The sequence below is a fragment of the Nannobrachium achirus genome (genome assembly GCF_963921795.1).
Source record: "Nannobrachium achirus genome assembly, chromosome: 8".
Lineage (NCBI taxonomy): Eukaryota > Metazoa > Chordata > Actinopteri > Myctophiformes > Myctophidae > Nannobrachium > Nannobrachium achirus.
Genome location: NC_137817.1, coordinates 11,244,696 through 11,262,078, shown reverse-complemented (window position 1 = coordinate 11,262,078; position 17,383 = coordinate 11,244,696). Strand labels below are relative to the sequence as shown.

At 42.5% G+C, this 17,383-nt stretch overlaps 2 protein-coding genes across 2 annotated transcripts; one reads left to right on the top strand and one right to left on the bottom strand.

The window, feature by feature from the left end:
- Window positions 1–563: 563 nt before the first annotated feature.
- med17 (mediator complex subunit 17) lies at window positions 564–10,604 on the top strand. The gene is made up of 13 exons (XM_080731479.1): window positions 564–673; window positions 1,483–1,739; window positions 2,395–2,558; window positions 3,016–3,235; window positions 3,550–3,686; window positions 3,901–3,982; window positions 4,794–4,946; window positions 5,898–6,028; window positions 6,368–6,552; window positions 6,922–7,059; window positions 8,603–8,720; window positions 9,214–9,373; window positions 9,798–10,604. Exons 2-13 carry the CDS (start codon window positions 1,499–1,501, stop codon window positions 10,004–10,006), a joined length of 1,938 nt encoding a protein of 645 aa, XP_080587605.1. The 5' UTR covers window positions 564–673; window positions 1,483–1,498; the 3' UTR covers window positions 10,007–10,604.
- Window positions 10,605–11,664: 1,060 nt separating this feature from the next.
- vstm5 (V-set and transmembrane domain containing 5) lies at window positions 11,665–16,462 on the bottom strand (the record flags this gene model as incomplete). Its single annotated transcript, XM_080731187.1, has 4 exons — window positions 11,665–11,699; window positions 12,581–12,724; window positions 13,995–14,327; window positions 16,381–16,462. 4 exons carry the CDS (start codon window positions 16,460–16,462, stop codon window positions 11,665–11,667), a joined length of 594 nt encoding a protein of 197 aa, XP_080587313.1.
- Between the last annotated feature and the right edge of the window lie 921 nt (window positions 16,463–17,383).

The following is a 17,383-nucleotide window of genomic DNA, read 5'->3' as shown; positions in this document are numbered from 1 at the left end:
CATGCCAACAGCAAAGTGACGGTTTGTTTTTCGGTCAATGGTCACATCACGTCATGTGATGCCAATGCGTCACATCCGATTAGAGATGGGACGTTCGCGAACGAATTGAGTCTTTTGAACGGCTCTTTGAAATGAACGATGGGATCCTGTTCGCAGTAGGGAGCCGTTCCTTTTTTTGATGAGGGGATGTAAAATTCTTTAGTTAAAGTATCAATACTGCAATGTATACTCTGCCACCCATAAGTAGAAGTTCAGAATTAAAATGTATTCCCGTCATTTGTCCTGCAGTTTCACCAAAAAGCTTCATTTGTTAATTTCCCTTATGGTTAACTACCGCAGGGGGCAGCATTTTCTGTCTGTAGGCTCAGTTTAGAAGCCCAAGAGACCAAGAGACGACACTCTGGTCCTTTATTGACAACACCGCTAGATGGCGCAGCGGTAGTGCTGCACTATTGGTTTACCGCCATATTGAAGTGAAAAAGCATTCACTCCGATATGGCGGAGCGGCGCTGCGCTTGTCACACTCACAGTCAGCTCCTGGCTTCTATACTCTTTGTCCGTGGAGCGTTTTGGCATAGGCTACTATAATTTACTATTGTGATATTTGTACCTCTCGATTGGATATAGTATTATAATCCTGGTGTTGGTCCGCGCTCTCTACTGCGGCGGGAAGGTGAGCCAGACGCAGCCTATACTACCACTTTACCTTTACATTATAACTGAAACCACAAAGCAGTTAGTAAGGCGCTAACGTTAGCTAGATGGCTAGTAGTAGTAGTAGTAGTAGCTGCCATAACTAGTCTATATAGAGATGCACCCACTAATATTAACGCTATTTCAATTTCCTACAGTTCTAACGCTAGATACTGTAAAGTAAAACGAAAAACAAAACGACAACATCTAGGACAGTGGTTCTCAAATCTTTCATGTCAAGCACCCCCAAATTGACACTTATTAGCCCATGGACCCCTATTAGAGAAGACCGATTTTACATTACTGAATTTCCCCCTTGGGATAATAAAGGTATCTATCTATCTAATATAAATTGGGGTCTCAGAGATGGAAATACCGTACCTATACTATACCTACCATTAGATTCCATAGCATTAATTATGTCAAAGTGGGGGTTCTTGAAATTAAAATAGTTGGGATCTCCAATATGGGGTCCATGGGCTAATAAAGTGTCAATTTGGGGGTCTTCGTTATAAAAGGGTTACACATTTACAAATTACAAATGGAACCATTCCATTTGTACACTGTTCCATTTGTACTGTTACATTTGTACACTGTTCCATTTGTACACTGAGTTACATACCCAATCATTTTGTTCCTATAAACTATCATTTAGCTGGGGACCCCCTGGAACTCTCCCATGGACCCCTGGGGGGTCTCCGGACCCCACTTTGAGAACCAATGATCTCTAGGACTTCAACGTCCTAGTTTGACCGTTTCAATTCAAGTGTGATAATTATTTTATTCCAGTATCATCATCGTCATCATGTCGGGTGGTCCACCATCAGCGGTGCAGGTCAGCATCGAGTCCTCCTGCGAGAAGCAGGTCCAGGAGGTCTCCCTGGATGGGACAGAGACATACGTCCCCCCTCTCTCCATGTCCCAGAACCTTGCCAAGTTGGCCCAGAGAATTGACTTCGGCCAGGGTTCCGAGTCAGACGAGGAAGGGACTGATGGAGAGCCCCGGGACCGCGAGTGGGGGAAGCAGGAGCCAGAGGAGGAAGAAGGTGTGTTAAAGCAGTGGTTCTCAAACTTTTTTAGGCTGTGACCCCCAAAATAAACATATACGAACTGGGGACCCCCCCACCCTGACAAGCACTTGGAATTGTAGGTATTACATTTAATGTGACTCGGTTCCACAGATAAATATTGTGAAAATAGCAGGGTTAAGCCCGTATCAGAGTCGGGTCCGCGGTGGAAGGCTATCCACCGCGGTGTAGTGCCGTGTAGTCTTTTTGAGCGTTAACGTTGTAGTTTTATGACTCAAAAAGACTACACGGCACTACACCGCAGTGGCTAGCCTTCCACCGCGGACCCGACTCTGATACGGGCTTTAGGGTTAGCTACATGCTCGCAGTGGTTCCCACGCTGGGGGTCCCCAAATTATTTGTTGAGGTCCCCAGATGTATTAGCTTAATGTGCAGTGGCCTTGTATTTCGGCTATTTTCACAATATTTATCTGTGGAACCGAGTCAAACTAAATTCCAAGTGCTCGTCAGCACTGTCCCCAGTTCAAATATAATGATTATTTTGGGGGTCGCGGCCTGAAAAGTTTAGGAACCGTTGGAGCATGCTAAACCTCTTTCTCCATGTGTCTCAGAATCCACATTACAAGAGCAACATTTATATTACAGATTAATTAAAGACAAGTTCTCTCAATAGGCACTGTGAAGTTCCAACCATCCCTCTGGCCATGGGACTCTGTGCGCAACAACCTGCGCAGCTCCCTGACGGAGATGTGTGTTCTCTATGATGTCCTCAACGTGGTCAAGGAGAAGAAATACATGGCCTTAGACCCCGTCTCTCAAGATCCTACGGCTGGAAAGGTATAGTCAACATTTGTGGAAGAAATAGACATAAAAAGGGCAACATTGTTTTCTCACTCAACAGTAAACAAACCAGCATAAAGTTAAAATGTTTGGGTTTATGCACATTTCTTAAGTGTCAATTTAGGACTTTTTAATACCTTTTGCAAGTTGAGGCGTTGTGAGCATGAAGATCTGCTATTTTCTCAATAGAACCGTGTTATACAAAATGTAATGCCTCAACTCTTATAGGGTGGGGGGGTCCCCAGTTCAAATATGATTATTTTGGGGGTCACGGCCTGAAAAGGTTGAGAACAACTGTTCTATACTATAATAGAAAAAGATTGTGCAAATTTATATTGGACTATGTACTTTTAGGGCAAGTGGACATGACCTTTGGACAAGTAGAACATGACCTGTACTTGCCCGACGGGAGTGTAAACTAAAGTCTTTAAGATGACATGTCCTCCTCCCTTAGACGCCTCAGGTGTTCCAGCTGATCAGCAAGAAGAAGTCTCTGGCTACAGCGGCTCAGATGCTGCTGAAAGGAGCAGAGAAGCTCAGTAAGTCTGTGGCTGAGAACCTGGAGAACAGACGTCAGAGGGACTTTAACTCAGAGCTGCTCAGGCTGCGGTCACAGTGGAAGCTTCGCAAAGTAGGAGACAAGATCCTGGGAGACCTCAGTTACAGGAGTGCAGGTCAGTGCGTGTGTGTGTGTGTGTGTGTGTGTGTGTGACTTATCTGAGACTAACGTTATTAATAAAGGATATTTTTACATTAACAATTTGGCGAGGTTTTCAACATGGTTGTAAAAGATCAAGGTTGTTATTGATAGACTCAATATCCCAATCTGATCATTTGCAGCTTGATTGACAAGACATGGTTGCTGACCTCTGTCTTAGGTCTGTGGAACCAGTTGTTTGTCCTAGTCATGAGTTAACTACCCATCATGTTTAACATCCAAAGCCGACATCATGTCAGGTCATCTGATTTTGATCTTTTCTCTGTGCAGGTTCCCTGTTTCCTCACCAAGGTACCTTTGAAGTGATTAAGAACACAGACATTGATCTGGACAAGAAGATTCCAGAGGACTACTGCCCTCTGAACGTACAAATCCCCAGCGACCTGGAGGGCTCTGCTTATATCAAGGTGAGGAGGTTTAATTGCATGAATTAATTCAAAACTCAAGGGCCCAGCGTCAAAGCAAAAATTAAAGAAAAGGATTACTGGCAAGTGAACAAATAAAATGCACATTTATTCTCCATTTTATGTATTTATTTAAACACTGTGATGTTATATGTAACATTGTGAGCTTGTAGTTATATTGTGTAGAGTGTTTTTTAAATATATTGCATGCTCCTAGGTGTCTATCCAGAAGCAAGCATCAGACATTGGTGATCTGGGAACAGTGAATCTCTTCAGGAGACAGCCCAAAACCAAAGCAGGTACTGTATGATTCAGCATTCAGACTTGAATTGGAGCTTTAATTGTAGTTCTAATGTTAAAGGGCCAGTTCACCTCTGGGACAACACATCTTATTTTATTGTTGTTTGGGACAAGATCAACACAATCCTCAGTTATTTTTTGTGTTCAATCTGTGTTTTGAGATAGTTTAGTATTTCAGCATGAATGATGATGCATTTTGCATCATATGATGCAGCATGATGAGTCTTAGATTTACCCCCTCTCAGTATTATGAAGTGATATTTGAATCAGTAGTGCCCATTTATGACACCAGAGTCTCACATTTACTTATTACGCTACACCAGGGGTCTTCAACGTTTTCAGGCCATGGACCCCTTAGCTGAGAGAGATGAAGCAGGGACCCCCACTACATATTGTCTAAAATTGTGTTGCAGATTATATTCATAGATTTCTTAGACAGCTTAGACTTGTTGTCTGTCATCATGTTGGAGTAATGTGTATTTTCAGACATTTAACCACTTGAACCATCAATACTTTTTAGTCAGCTCTTCTTTTCCCTCTACAAACCTCTTTGCCAAAAATAGCCGATCTACAAGCTTACAACGCAGCGTTGTAAGCTTGTAGATCTGCTATTTTTGGCTAATGTTCCACTCAGAATGGGGATGCAAGGGTTCAAGTGGTTAATGTAAAAAACATGATCCTATCACACAAAGATTTGGCGGCACCCCTGTAGTAACTATGAGGACCCCCTAGGGATCCCGGACCCCCTGTTGAAGACCCCTGCTCTACACAGGTGATTAGTCTGATTTGTATGTTCCTCTCTCCTGGCAGGCACCCAGCTGTGGCACGTGAAGCTGGAGGCAGCGCAGAATGTTCTGCTGTGTAAAGAGATCTTTGCTCAGCTGTCCAGAGAGGCTGTCCAGATCAAGTCCCAGATTCCACACATTGTCGTCAAGAACCAGATCATCTCCCAGCCGTTCCCAGGTAAGAGTGCCACTAGTTTGTAGAACAGTAATAGAAGTACAGTATTTCTCTGTCATTGGAGTTTTGACTTGCATAATCTATCTATAAATGCGAGAAGTCTCTGCGTGTCTGTGTGTCTGTAATCCGCGTATCTCGAGAACCGTTCGTCCCACCGGCTTCAGATTCGGCACGCGCGTTCCCCGCCGCGGCACGGAGTGCAGTGCCGGGCCTCGACCCGACCCGACGCGCGGTTTTCCGAAACCGGCCCGAAACGTTCGGAATATCCTTATGCGGAGCTGATTGTTGACATCAGGCTGTTCCGGAGGAAATCGGCGCAAGCGCTGACTCATTGTGACATCACTCATAAAAGGCTCTGACATCACGTACGCCACATGAGTCAACAAAAAATCTCTGAATATCTCCATATATAGCATATATGGGCATAAAAGGGCATAAAGGGACACAGACAGACGGATACAGAGATCTCCATAAATGGGCATAAAATGGACGCAAATGGCATATATGGGCATAAAATTTACGCAGAATCACAAAGATCTCCATATACGGGCATAAAGGGACACAGACAGACAGATACAGAGATCTCCATATATGGGCATGAAATGGACGCAAATAGACAGATATCTCCATATATGGGCATATATGGGCATACAATGGACCCAGAACTATATCTGCAGTGATCTCCATATATGGACATAAAATGGACGCTGACTGACAGACAGACAGACAGACAGATAACAGATATCTCCATATATGGGCATAAATGGACACAGGCAAACAGATGGTCAAAACGGGTCCTATGACAACAGGTATAATGGGGTTTGCATTAAAGGGCGGGGCATTCATTCCCTATTTACATCGTTCCCGAGTTGGCCAGGTCGCCGACTAGACGCGGCGGCCCAGCTTCTAGTAATAATAATGAGACAAAATTCAACCTCTGTTTCCACCCTTAAGGTCTGCAGCTGTCCATTTCCTTGTGCCACTCTACGGGAGAAAAGAAGAACCAGCGTACGTCTCCAGAGAAACCCAAACCAGATGACCACCTCTACGTTCTAGAACACAACCTGCATCAGTTGATGAGAGAGGTCGGATACAATTCTTTATTAGGCCAGAAACTGCCAGATTTCTTTGTATTTACAAAGAAATCTTTGTGTTTTTCTTAGACGTTTTGGAGCACAAGATGTATAGTATTTACTGTATCAGGACAATTTCAGCAGTGCCAGTTGCTGGTCATCATAATTATGAAATATATTGTCCAATATGGAAAATACCACTCATTTGGTACCTATATAGTACATACAGTAGGCCAAGACAGGCCAAGCAGATATTGTATGTAAAGGGCTCCATCTCTGCTCCTGTTGTTACTGCATGTTATTAACACTAATTTTCATGGAATGCAACCTTACTTGCTTTTGCTTCAACAGTTCCATAAGCAGCAGCTGAGCTCCGTGGTGATGCCTCACCCTGCCAGCTCCCCCTTTGGACACAAACGCCTGCGTCTGGCCGGCCCCATGGCCTATGACAAGACAGAGATCTCCAACCTGCAGCAGAGCGAGGGCCTCCTGGAGAAAATCATCAAGCAAGCCAAGCACATCTTCTTACGCAGCAGGTTAGGCTTCAGTCTCATCATGTATGTTTGTATTTTGTCTTATGTTGGGTGAAAACTTTGTTTGTTCAAATTAAAGGCTTGTATGTACAATCAGCTAGAGTAAATAATGTAGGGCATTCATTTCTAGGAAAACATAAACATTTCAAACATGGTGATGCCCAACAGCGATTTGTAATATCTATTGACATGTTCTCAGCAAGATGTGTGTGTGTGTGTGTGTGTGTGTGTGTGTGTGTGTGTGTGTGTGTGTGTGTGTGTGTGTGTGTGTGTGTGTGTGTGTGTGTGTGTGTGTGTGTGTGTGTGTGTGTGTGTGTGTGTGTGTGTGTGTGTGTGTGTGTGTGTGTGTGTGTGTGTGTGTGTGTGTACCAGGACGGCGCGCACCATTGACAGCCTGGCCAGCCGTATCGAGGACCCCCAGATCCAGGCACACTGGTCTAACATCAATGATGTGTATGAGTCCAGTGTCAAGGTCCTCATCACCTCACAGGGCTATGAGCAGATCTGCAAGTGAGTAAGAGTACAGGAGGGGCAGGCATTGACACTAAGGCTTGCCCACCTGCCCCCGGCAAGTAAATAAAACGTTGGGGCAGGTGAAGTTTGCTTTCAGGTTGCCCGACTGGGCAATTGCTCATTTGAGAGGGGACATGACCGCACAAGATATCTGTCTAAACACCTGAACGTGGCCATAAAAAAATATATAAAATGACAAAGTGTGAAACCATGGCAATCATAACTACCTAGGTATTTGGATTTGGAGGTATTGAGGTATGATTACAAATTGTTATTGAGTTAAATTGAGTGGTAATTAAAATCTTACCTATCATTTTATAATGGACGATTTACTTTTTGGGCAAGTGTACATGACCTTTGGGCAAGTAGAACATGACCTGTGCTTGCCCGACGGGCAAGTGCCTCTTAGACCTTAGTGTCAACCCCTGAGGGGTACCAATTAAGTTAGTTAGTTTGTCTAGTCCTGTCACAATTATTACATTATCGCCTGAATAATCGCAATTATTTTGCACAATCGGTCATAGTCGCTTCCATGTTGAGAATATATTTTATATTTTCAAACACAAAAAAAATTAACATCCTGTTGTGAGCTTGTAGATTGACTATTTCCACTATTAACGTTTTGCTTTGCTATTTATGTAATTTCATTGCATATTTAGGTTACTTATTTGTCATATATGCCCTGGGCAATGTCAAAACCTAAAATTCAAACTGAAATTATATCGATTCAAATATGTTCCGTGTTCAACAACAAAAACACAATTAAATTGTTAATCGCAATTATTTGTGTGACAATTAATCGTCATGTAAAATTCCATAATCGCTCTAATAATAATCTCTGTACTACAATAAATTCCATAATCAGCTCTACTATGCATGTCCCAAATTGGAAGTTAGAAGTTGCAGCAACACATGAATCCTAATATGTAATACTGTACCTACCAAAGCAAAGAGATTTGTTCCTCATCCTCAAATAACACACAGTTAAATGAAATGCTCAGTTGCTCACTATACTATAAAGTGCAGTTGCAACCATATTCTGTGAGCTTGTAGAGTGTCTGTTTCCCCTATTTGACTTACAACAAATGGTTTAGGGCAGGGGTGCCCACACCTTTTTGACGTGAGATCTACTTTTAAAATGACTAGCTCAACATGATCTACCCATCCAAAAAATGTTTTAACTGAGGGCCAGAGGGGGGCTTTGGAATAGCAGCTGGCATACATTTTAGACAAACACACTTGTAAAACTTGAAATACTGGGGGAAATGTCTTCATCCCATTCTGTATTGAAGTTGTAGGTTTAGGGGTTCTTTGTAATGCTACTGACTCTTGTACAAAGTATTGCATTGGAGGTTTGCCTGCTTTAGAAGCCATGATGTCATATTGACATATTATTTTTATATTCGAATTATATATATTTTAGAGGCATGTCACCCTTGGTGATCTAATGGTAGATCACAATCTACCTTTTGGGCACCCCTGGTTTAGGTTTAAAGTGGTGAATTGGCTGACAGTGAATGTGGACTGAATGTGTGTTCAGGTCCATCCAGCTGCAGCTGAACATCGGCGTGGAGCAGATCAGAGTGGTGCACCGGGACGGCCGTGTCATCACCCTGTCACACCAGGAGCAGGAACTACAGGACTTCCTCCTCTCACAGGTCTGGCAACATTGACATCAGCATCACGACGTTAGAGGAAATAAAATACAAAATTGTTCATTTAATTAAACCGTATATACTTCATTGACCGCAGTCCCTAGGTGTCTACGTATACTACTAGGCCCCCTTTTTTGCCTCCATATCAAATATGTTTGGCTAAAATGGCTGAGCTTGTGATGTGAATATTCTCCATGCAGAATGTTTGCCCCAGAATAGGTACGCTAGGGTCCATGTGGTTAAATACTGGTGGTCTGGCATGTTTCAACCCATTGACTACGACTCCTGGTTTACTTGACACTACCGGCGACCATTTTTCCAAAGTTTGTTTGATTTTCGAGGAAGCCCTTGGATGAAAATGTGAAGTGAAATGCTTTAAACAGGAAAACGGGTCTGTTTATGTATGATAGAGTTTATGACCGAAGCTGTTGATAAGAGCATCAGCTAAAGGATACGAATGTACATTTAACTCTGTGTCTGTGTTGTGTTCCTGCAGATGTCCCAGCACCAGGTCCACGCGGTCCAGCAGCTTGCCAAGGTGATGGGCTGGCATGTCCTGAGCTTCAGCAACCACGTAGGCCTGGGACCCGTGGAGAGCATCGGGAACGCATCCGCCATCACCGTAGCCTCCGCCAATGGAGAATATGCAATCTCAGGTAAAAGATGCTGCCTGGTTGACATGGGGAGGGTGTTTTTTTTTGCAGGTCTTTCAGTCTTGAGTGTATCAAAAAAGCAACTGAGTTAAGGCAGCGGAAGCTTGTGATTGGCTAGAAAGTCTGGGGGACGGGGATACACCTAAACCTAACCTCAGAAAAACTAACGCTGGTGAATGCTAACCTGATGAATGTTAAACTGGTTGGACCAATGATGCTTAACCCAGTTGTTTTTTTGATACACTCGGACTGAAAGACCTGCAAAAAACACTCTCCCGGTTGACAGAAAGTTTCCCATGGCGGTTTTACTATTCCCAACATAATAGATATTTGGAAGCATACTACTAAAGACATTTTGTTGCAGCTTCATTTGAATTTACACTAAACTGAAAATTATGCGTCTGTTTTTTATATCTGCTTCATCCAGTGCGTAATGGTCCGGAGAGTGGGTGCAAGGTGCTGGTCCAGTTTCCTCGCAACCAGAGCAAAGAGCAGCCCAAGAGCGACGTCATCCAGGACGGGAAGTGGAGCCACCTCCGAGGGCCCTACAAGGAAGTCCACTGGAGCAAGATGGAGGGACGCAACTTTGTTTACAAGATGGAGCTTCTCATGGCAGCACTTACTCCATGTCCTTAACCGCTTGAACCCTAGTGTCCCTATTCTGGGGGCGAACATTTGTTGAAAATGGCAGATCTACACGCTCACAGCGAGCTTCTAGATTGGCTATTTTCCATGACGAGTTTTGGCATAGAGGGTTGGGGAAGGAGCGGACCTAGTACAGAGCCCTTGGGGACTTCCGTACTGTATGTATGTTTTAAGTGGTCAAATACTGCTGCAAACTGAAACATCAGACTCCTGAGTATGTGATAATAACACATACTATCAACATGCAGCTGGTTTTGCTGGTAAAGTAGTACAATCTAGAGCAGGGGTCTTTAACAGGGGGTCCGGGACCCCCAGGCCGTCGTCAGAGTTACTACAGGCAGGGGGTAGTAACTAGCTTTATCTCTCTCTCCGCTAGGGGCTCCTTGGGCCGTTCTTTTCACTGGTTTGCAGAAACTAGAAATAATAACATGTGAAACATGTCTGCCGGTTCCATTCATGTGCTGATTTATGGTTCATGTGATTCCTCATGTGACTCTCTTCCTGCCCTTGAGAGATTCTCTGCCCCCCCCCCCCCCCCCCAACTGGACTTTGCCGGACATGCATCACTCATAACTTCACAACCCACCGCCCCCACCCCCAGCTCACCTTTTACTGTTGTGAACATTGGAGCATAATGACTCCATTGGTCTCATAGGCTTTGATGCCAAATCAACTATCTGTACCGAATGATGCAGCGTTTCTGTTGATACATACTTTTCATTAAAAACAATACTTTTCATTTTATTTTGTTTGCTGTTTTTTCCACAATGTCCTTATCTCTGTGGAGCAACCTGTTTATTCAACTATGGAAAGAAGTACTTGATGTAAATCTCTCATACTTTTCTAACTATCATTGTGTAACAACACAATGTATGTGCATTGTGCATGTACTGTCTGACATAGCCCTCCATGTAACCTCACCCAACGGCCAGTCAAACCTTTTGGTTTCTCTCAATCAAATGAAATAGCATAACACCAACGTTTCTTATTGTTTCGGTCGGGTGGAAATATCATATCCAAAACTGTTACTTTTCAGGATTCAAATTCAAATAGCAAAAGTAGCAGATCTACAAGCTCAAAATGTGTTGCTTTGCGCCACATTTTGAGCTTGTAGATCTACTTTTTATGCTTCTGACGCTTTATATCATCATAGGGTATTAATTTATGAAAAGAACAAAGATGGAGTTAAGAGGTTTCTGCCCGACAGCAACAATATAATGGGACTCTGAATACTTTACTGTACATGGGTTCTGTGTCTGAAGAGTAGTGGTTACGAGCTGTATTATTATTTTTCCCCAGCTTGGATGATGGTTTAATAGATGAAGATGGTGACAAATAAATACAAACAACCTCATATTGCTTTGAAAATAAATATGTAATTTTTTGCTCAGCATTATGATTGATTCTACATTCAATCCAGTGGCAACGGCAGTGAAGTGTAGCAGTGGTGTACATTCAGTATATCCACAGTGAAGTGTAAACATGCAGCTTAAGGCACATACAGTAAGATTGCTCAGAGTTGACAGTCCTTCAACTTTCTCAAGACATGCTACTTAATGTAACTGTGTTTAAAAAAAATGTTTCATAGATGTGGCAGGTTTGTAGAACAAGTCTCAAGTGTTTGTACACCAGGTGCAGTCCCTTGTCCATCAACGACGAAGCTGCAGCTCAGTTTCATCATTTTCTGCAGATGAAAGATGATTACATTATGTCAGTGTTTGATTACTATGTTTAGCATACCAGTGTATTACTTTTATTATCCTTATATAGCGTATCTTTGCCACCTGCACTTATTTCTGTCTTAACAATATTGTTACATTTTGTACTGTTTTTTATTGAGCAAATAAAGAAAACAAATATTTAAGTAAAACAGGATATACATTAGAAGCTAGTGGCTTACAGTTTGTCCAGTGTAGCTATGCTATAAAGGAATTTGCAGATCTTTGCACACGCACACTTAAGCCTAATTTCTACTACAGGTACTTGTCTCACAGAGCAAAAGAGGACTGACTGTAATTAGTGAGCAGCACAGCAAACAACTAACAACAGCACAAACAATATTTCAAAATTCTAATTTCATTATATATTTTTTATCTCTCAATTGTGGCCATGGCATTATAGGCACAAGTTAAATTAAAACATTAAAAAATGTCATGTAACTTCCATAACCCTGATGATTTACAAATACGGCATCAAATTGAAATCACAAGTGGGTAAAGTGGTTTCACATGTCCCCTTATCCGTGAATGAAGAGTGTCAATTATTTGCTGGTTGGGTAAATTAAAAGGAGCACAGTATTTGCTAATGAAACAATTTATTATTTTGTTTGCTAAAATATATAAGTAGTTATTATACTATCCTTTCCTATCCTGATTTCTTATTTTAAAACTGTCCCGTTCAGTATTCACTGGTAACTTAAGCATTTCAGGCAACGTATTACTATCTATATTAATGAATAGATAGACAATACATTTGTACCCTAAAGTATATTGCAAAACTGAACAAGACATTTGTTTGAGGGTCACTCAGTGACTCAGTTCTGTAATAATGTACATCTTACATTACCTTGCATTTGTTGCTTGTGTCTCCATGCTTTGATCTTGCCGTAGGCCTTGTTTAGGAGCCACATGGTGAGCATGAGGATGCCTGCCAGACCGGCCATCACCAAGGCAGACACAGACAGGTACTGAAGGTCCTCATAGAGAACCTCTGCGGGGAATAGACAGGAATAATATAGAAGGATATTTGACAGTATATTTATCACATGGCAATTTAAATGTGAGTTTTTGAATATCAGCAGAAGAATACATCACAGTGTTGCCTGCAGAGCAGTGACCCTGTAGTAAGTTTGAGGTTCAGTGCCTTGCTCAAGGGCACTAAGTGTTCAAGTTTACTATACATTTGATATCATACACCAGGGTTCCCCAATAGGCGGCCCACGGGCCATTTGCGGCCCGCGGGGGCTACTGTCTGGCCCCCACTAACCCCATTAATAATGGTGGTATAAGAGCAGCAACATCACTAGTATATCATCAGTGTCGGGTGGAAACCTCGTATCTCCAAATTTGTACGTTCTTTCGCAAAGTAAAGCCCTGCTTCTTCATACAAGGCCGTCGCACAAAAGTAGTGAAAACAGCAGATCTACAAGCACGATCGGCTGTTTTCACTAGTTTAAATCATTTTAAAAATGATACCGTAAATGCAAAACGAACGGTTTTGGACATACAAGATTTTCACCCGACAACAACGATATCTGAACTGTCGCTGGAGTAGTGGGAACGCCACTGTCGCCCCCTGCAATGTTGTGGCCCTCGGCTTGGTACCCTGGACATAATTCGGCCCTTGGGGAAAACTAATTGGGGAACCCTGACATACACCTTGAGAAGTACTGTAATACCACACAGCAAATGGTCAGCCAATCTAGCTCTATATCAGCCTGTTGCTCAGGGCAGTATTGCTAGATTGTTTGAATCTTATATAATCTACAAAAGAACAATTTAGATGTTTAGCAGACCCTCTTATACAGAATGACTTACAAAGTGCAAGATCAATGTAAGTGCATGAGACTTAGTCAACCCACAAGCCCCCAGGGAAGTGATCAAGTAAATGTATAGAGTGCCATAAGCAATCTTATAATATTAATATAAAATGAGATATTTTATAATATATTAATATGTTGAATACTATGTTGATTGTTGAATACATTGAATATTGTCAAACTTTTTTTTTTTTTGTCAAAGCAAAGCGAACACCCAGATAATAAGTACAACATACTGTATATTATTGCTGTTAGAATTGTGATCATAAAAGGCAACATAAATAATAAGGTTTGTCCGAAATTTGACCTGTAGCCAAATTAGTCAAACCTGCTTTTAACACTATACAGTACATTCTTATACGTAGCATATAAATATACATAAGCAACAAATTAAATGAGCACATTGAGCACATATTAACCGTTTAGGCACGGTGAACTCACCATTCACTTTGAGGACAAAGCCAACGTCCTTGCTGTTGCCTGCTGTATCTGTGACAGTCAGCACGTAGAAGCCGGCATCCTGCAGCCGCAGGTCTGACAAGCCCATAGATCCATTGATGTAAGTCTGAACTCTGTCCGTATAATCAATGGTTATGTTGGTGTAGACCCCAGGCATCCAGGTCCCGATGCTCCGGCTCACCAGCCCTGACATAAAGGTCCACTGTATCGTGGGGATCCCACGGCACGCAACGTCCACTGAGAAAAACACATCCTCCTGTATGGACCTGGTGAGGCTCTTCTGAGGGGTGGAGATGGAGATGGAGATGGCTCCAACTGGAGGGGGACATGAGGGAGTATAGGTTAATGCAGTGATTCTCTACCTTTTCCGGCCGTGACCCCCTCCCAATATATAATCATATTTGAACATGGGAACCCCCCACCCTGATAATGATTTGTAGGAGTTGAGGCATTACATTTTCGGTTCCACAGACACATATTGTGAAAATAGCAGATCTGCAAACTCAATTTTCACAATGTTCATGCACCTTTCTTTCTTATATTATTTGACTAAATATTGTAAAACATTTGAAAATAGCTGATCTACAAGCTCACAACGGCCTGATCCTTGCCTCTATATTATATTATTTTGATTGTTTGGAATTTGAATTCTGCAAAGTAACAGTTTTGGACAAATGAGGTTTCCACCCGACGAGGCAATATTAAGAAACTTTGGTGCTATGTTGAAGTATTTTTCTTTTCTTTCTTTTTGATATATTAAAAAGGTCCTATTAAAAGTCCTTAAATTGTCACTTCATTGTCCCTTCATGGTCACCCACAAGTTGAGAACCACTGGGTTAATGTCTACGACTAATAGTTGAGGAAGTCTGAAGTACAACAATGTCACTTCCTATAATGCTGCTATTGTAGCTGACAACTTTGACACACATGTCACACAGTGTTTAACACATCCGCAGGCTAGGGTATGTCAATACAGATCAGTGCAAGCGTTACTGTATTGTGCATGTTCTTTATTTGTGTGACTTTAGTCTTGAAATTTCAACTGTGGCTGAGAAACAATAATAAGATAGTGTATTGTCATTCACTATAATACAACACATGTGGCTGTGACCCTACATGTCAGAGAGCAGCTCTGTAACTGTAACTAAGAAAATGTTGATTGTGCTTTCAGTTCTGTTCTGTCACACAGCCAAATGTATGTTCGCCACATTTTATTTCATCCTATTTTAGTGTTTCCCAAACAATGGCTTAGTACCCTTGTTTGGGGCATGTACTTATTTGTGTCGAGTTAATAAAAAATAAATAAATAAAACTAGAGACACCTTTTGGGTCTTGAGCTGAAATGTTTTGGAACCACTGCTCTATGGAACAGGTTCGTCCTGACATAGTGGTTTAATATCTTTTCTTCTTTGTCCAACAACAAGTTGGTCTTAGACGGAGTAGAACCTGCCCAACACGCATTCTAAATGGTGCAATAGCTTGTGGTTTTGAGCACGTGTTTTCAGTTGCTTTTCCATTTTAACACCTTACCAGGAGTTAAGCAACACATTATTCCAGTTCAACTGGAGGTGTGTTCATGTGCCGAGACAGTGGCATAAATAAATATCCACCTGAGAATACCAACACGAACAGAAAGAACTTCAAAGAAGACAGGAAACGGTCTCTTTGTGTAACAGAGTAAACATTAACCACCCTGCTTTGTGTGTTAATCTTTTTCACCCTGCACTGCCGCCAGACTCTCCCCCCTGAGAAAATGTTAAGGTTGCATAATTCTATCCGTGGTATGTAGACCTAGGCCTGCCACATTTTCTATTTGAGTTTTCAATGAAAGGCTTTACGCTCCCGTACTCCTCCCAACGGGCATTCACTGAGCAAACATGGGCAAGGCCTGAAGCTCACAACACATGTTAAACCAATACATGTGTGCTGTGACAATAAACTCCGAAAGGTACTTCAGACCACTGCAATTATTTGCTGCGATGTAATGCTCCGCTTTACAACGGTGTCGTACCCTGACAATAGTAGATCTACAAGCTCAAAACAACAAAGTATAAATTGGGCTTGAATGGTTTCGTTCTTTGGTCTGTCGGTAAGTTAACTAGGCTATAGATTCATCATATTATAGACCAGTGGTTCTCAAAGTGCATTTCTGGGACTCTCTAGGTTCCTTTATGGGAGTCTAAATTGACCCTTGCAAGTCTGTAACTTTGACAGTGTACAATTGGAACCAAATAACGGGTGCATTTGGTTCCATTTGTACACTGTCAAAGTTAAGGGGAGACCTTCAAATGTCAAAGTTTGAGAACCACTGTTATAGACAATATAGTTCTAGAAATGTATTGTCAACCGTGACCCGTGGGATACATACCTCGCTGGTACACAGTAACACATAACGTAATGCTGAGGAACAGGGTGACATCCGGCGTACACAAGACCTTGAAAAGCCACATCAGTGGGTCAGTCCCCGACCCATTGGTCAATACACCGGCGTTAAAGAACATCCACAGGGTTACTCCACAGTCCCGGACGTTCCATTTGTCCTTCTTCCCGCCAAAAGTGTATTTCTTCCCCCCTCCAGTTCCCAATTCTTATTCCTCCACTTTGTACTTTTTCCTACTGCATGTTAGTCCCAGTGTGTGTGTGTGTGAGTGTGAGTGTATGTATGTGTGAAATGTAATGCCACTCCTTCTGTGCAGAAATCTTTTTGAGTTTGTCATAGAAACCCCTAGATGAGATATTCTCCTCCCTCTGGCCTTGGCTTCACGCTGGTTGGGCTGACACATACCTGCCAGTCAGTGCAGCCAGCCCACACCTATCAGACAGGTTCAGCAGGAGATTACCAAGCTAAAACACACACACACACACACACACACACACACACACACACACACACACACACGCACACGCACACGCACACACACTTTTTTTTCCCACACTCCCCACCAGAGCTTGTGTGTACATGCTCTTGCACATGCGTGTGTGTGTGTGTGTGTGTGTGTGTGCGTGTGAAAAAAAAGGGTGAAAGACCAAGGCTTTATAGAAGAAACACACCCATCCTTCTTCACAAGTAAAACACAGTCTGACACGAAACAAGGCCACCTGGGCTCAAATGACAGCCGAGCTTTGAACCGCCTGGTTTACCACGCTAAACAGGAAGCAAGCACGCACACACACGTACACACACACACACACGCACGCACACACACACGCACACACGCGCGCACACACACACACACACACACACACACACACACACACACACACACACACACACACACACACACACACACACACACACACACACACACACACACACACACACACACACACACACACACACACACACACACACTGACTGTTAGTCAGATGCT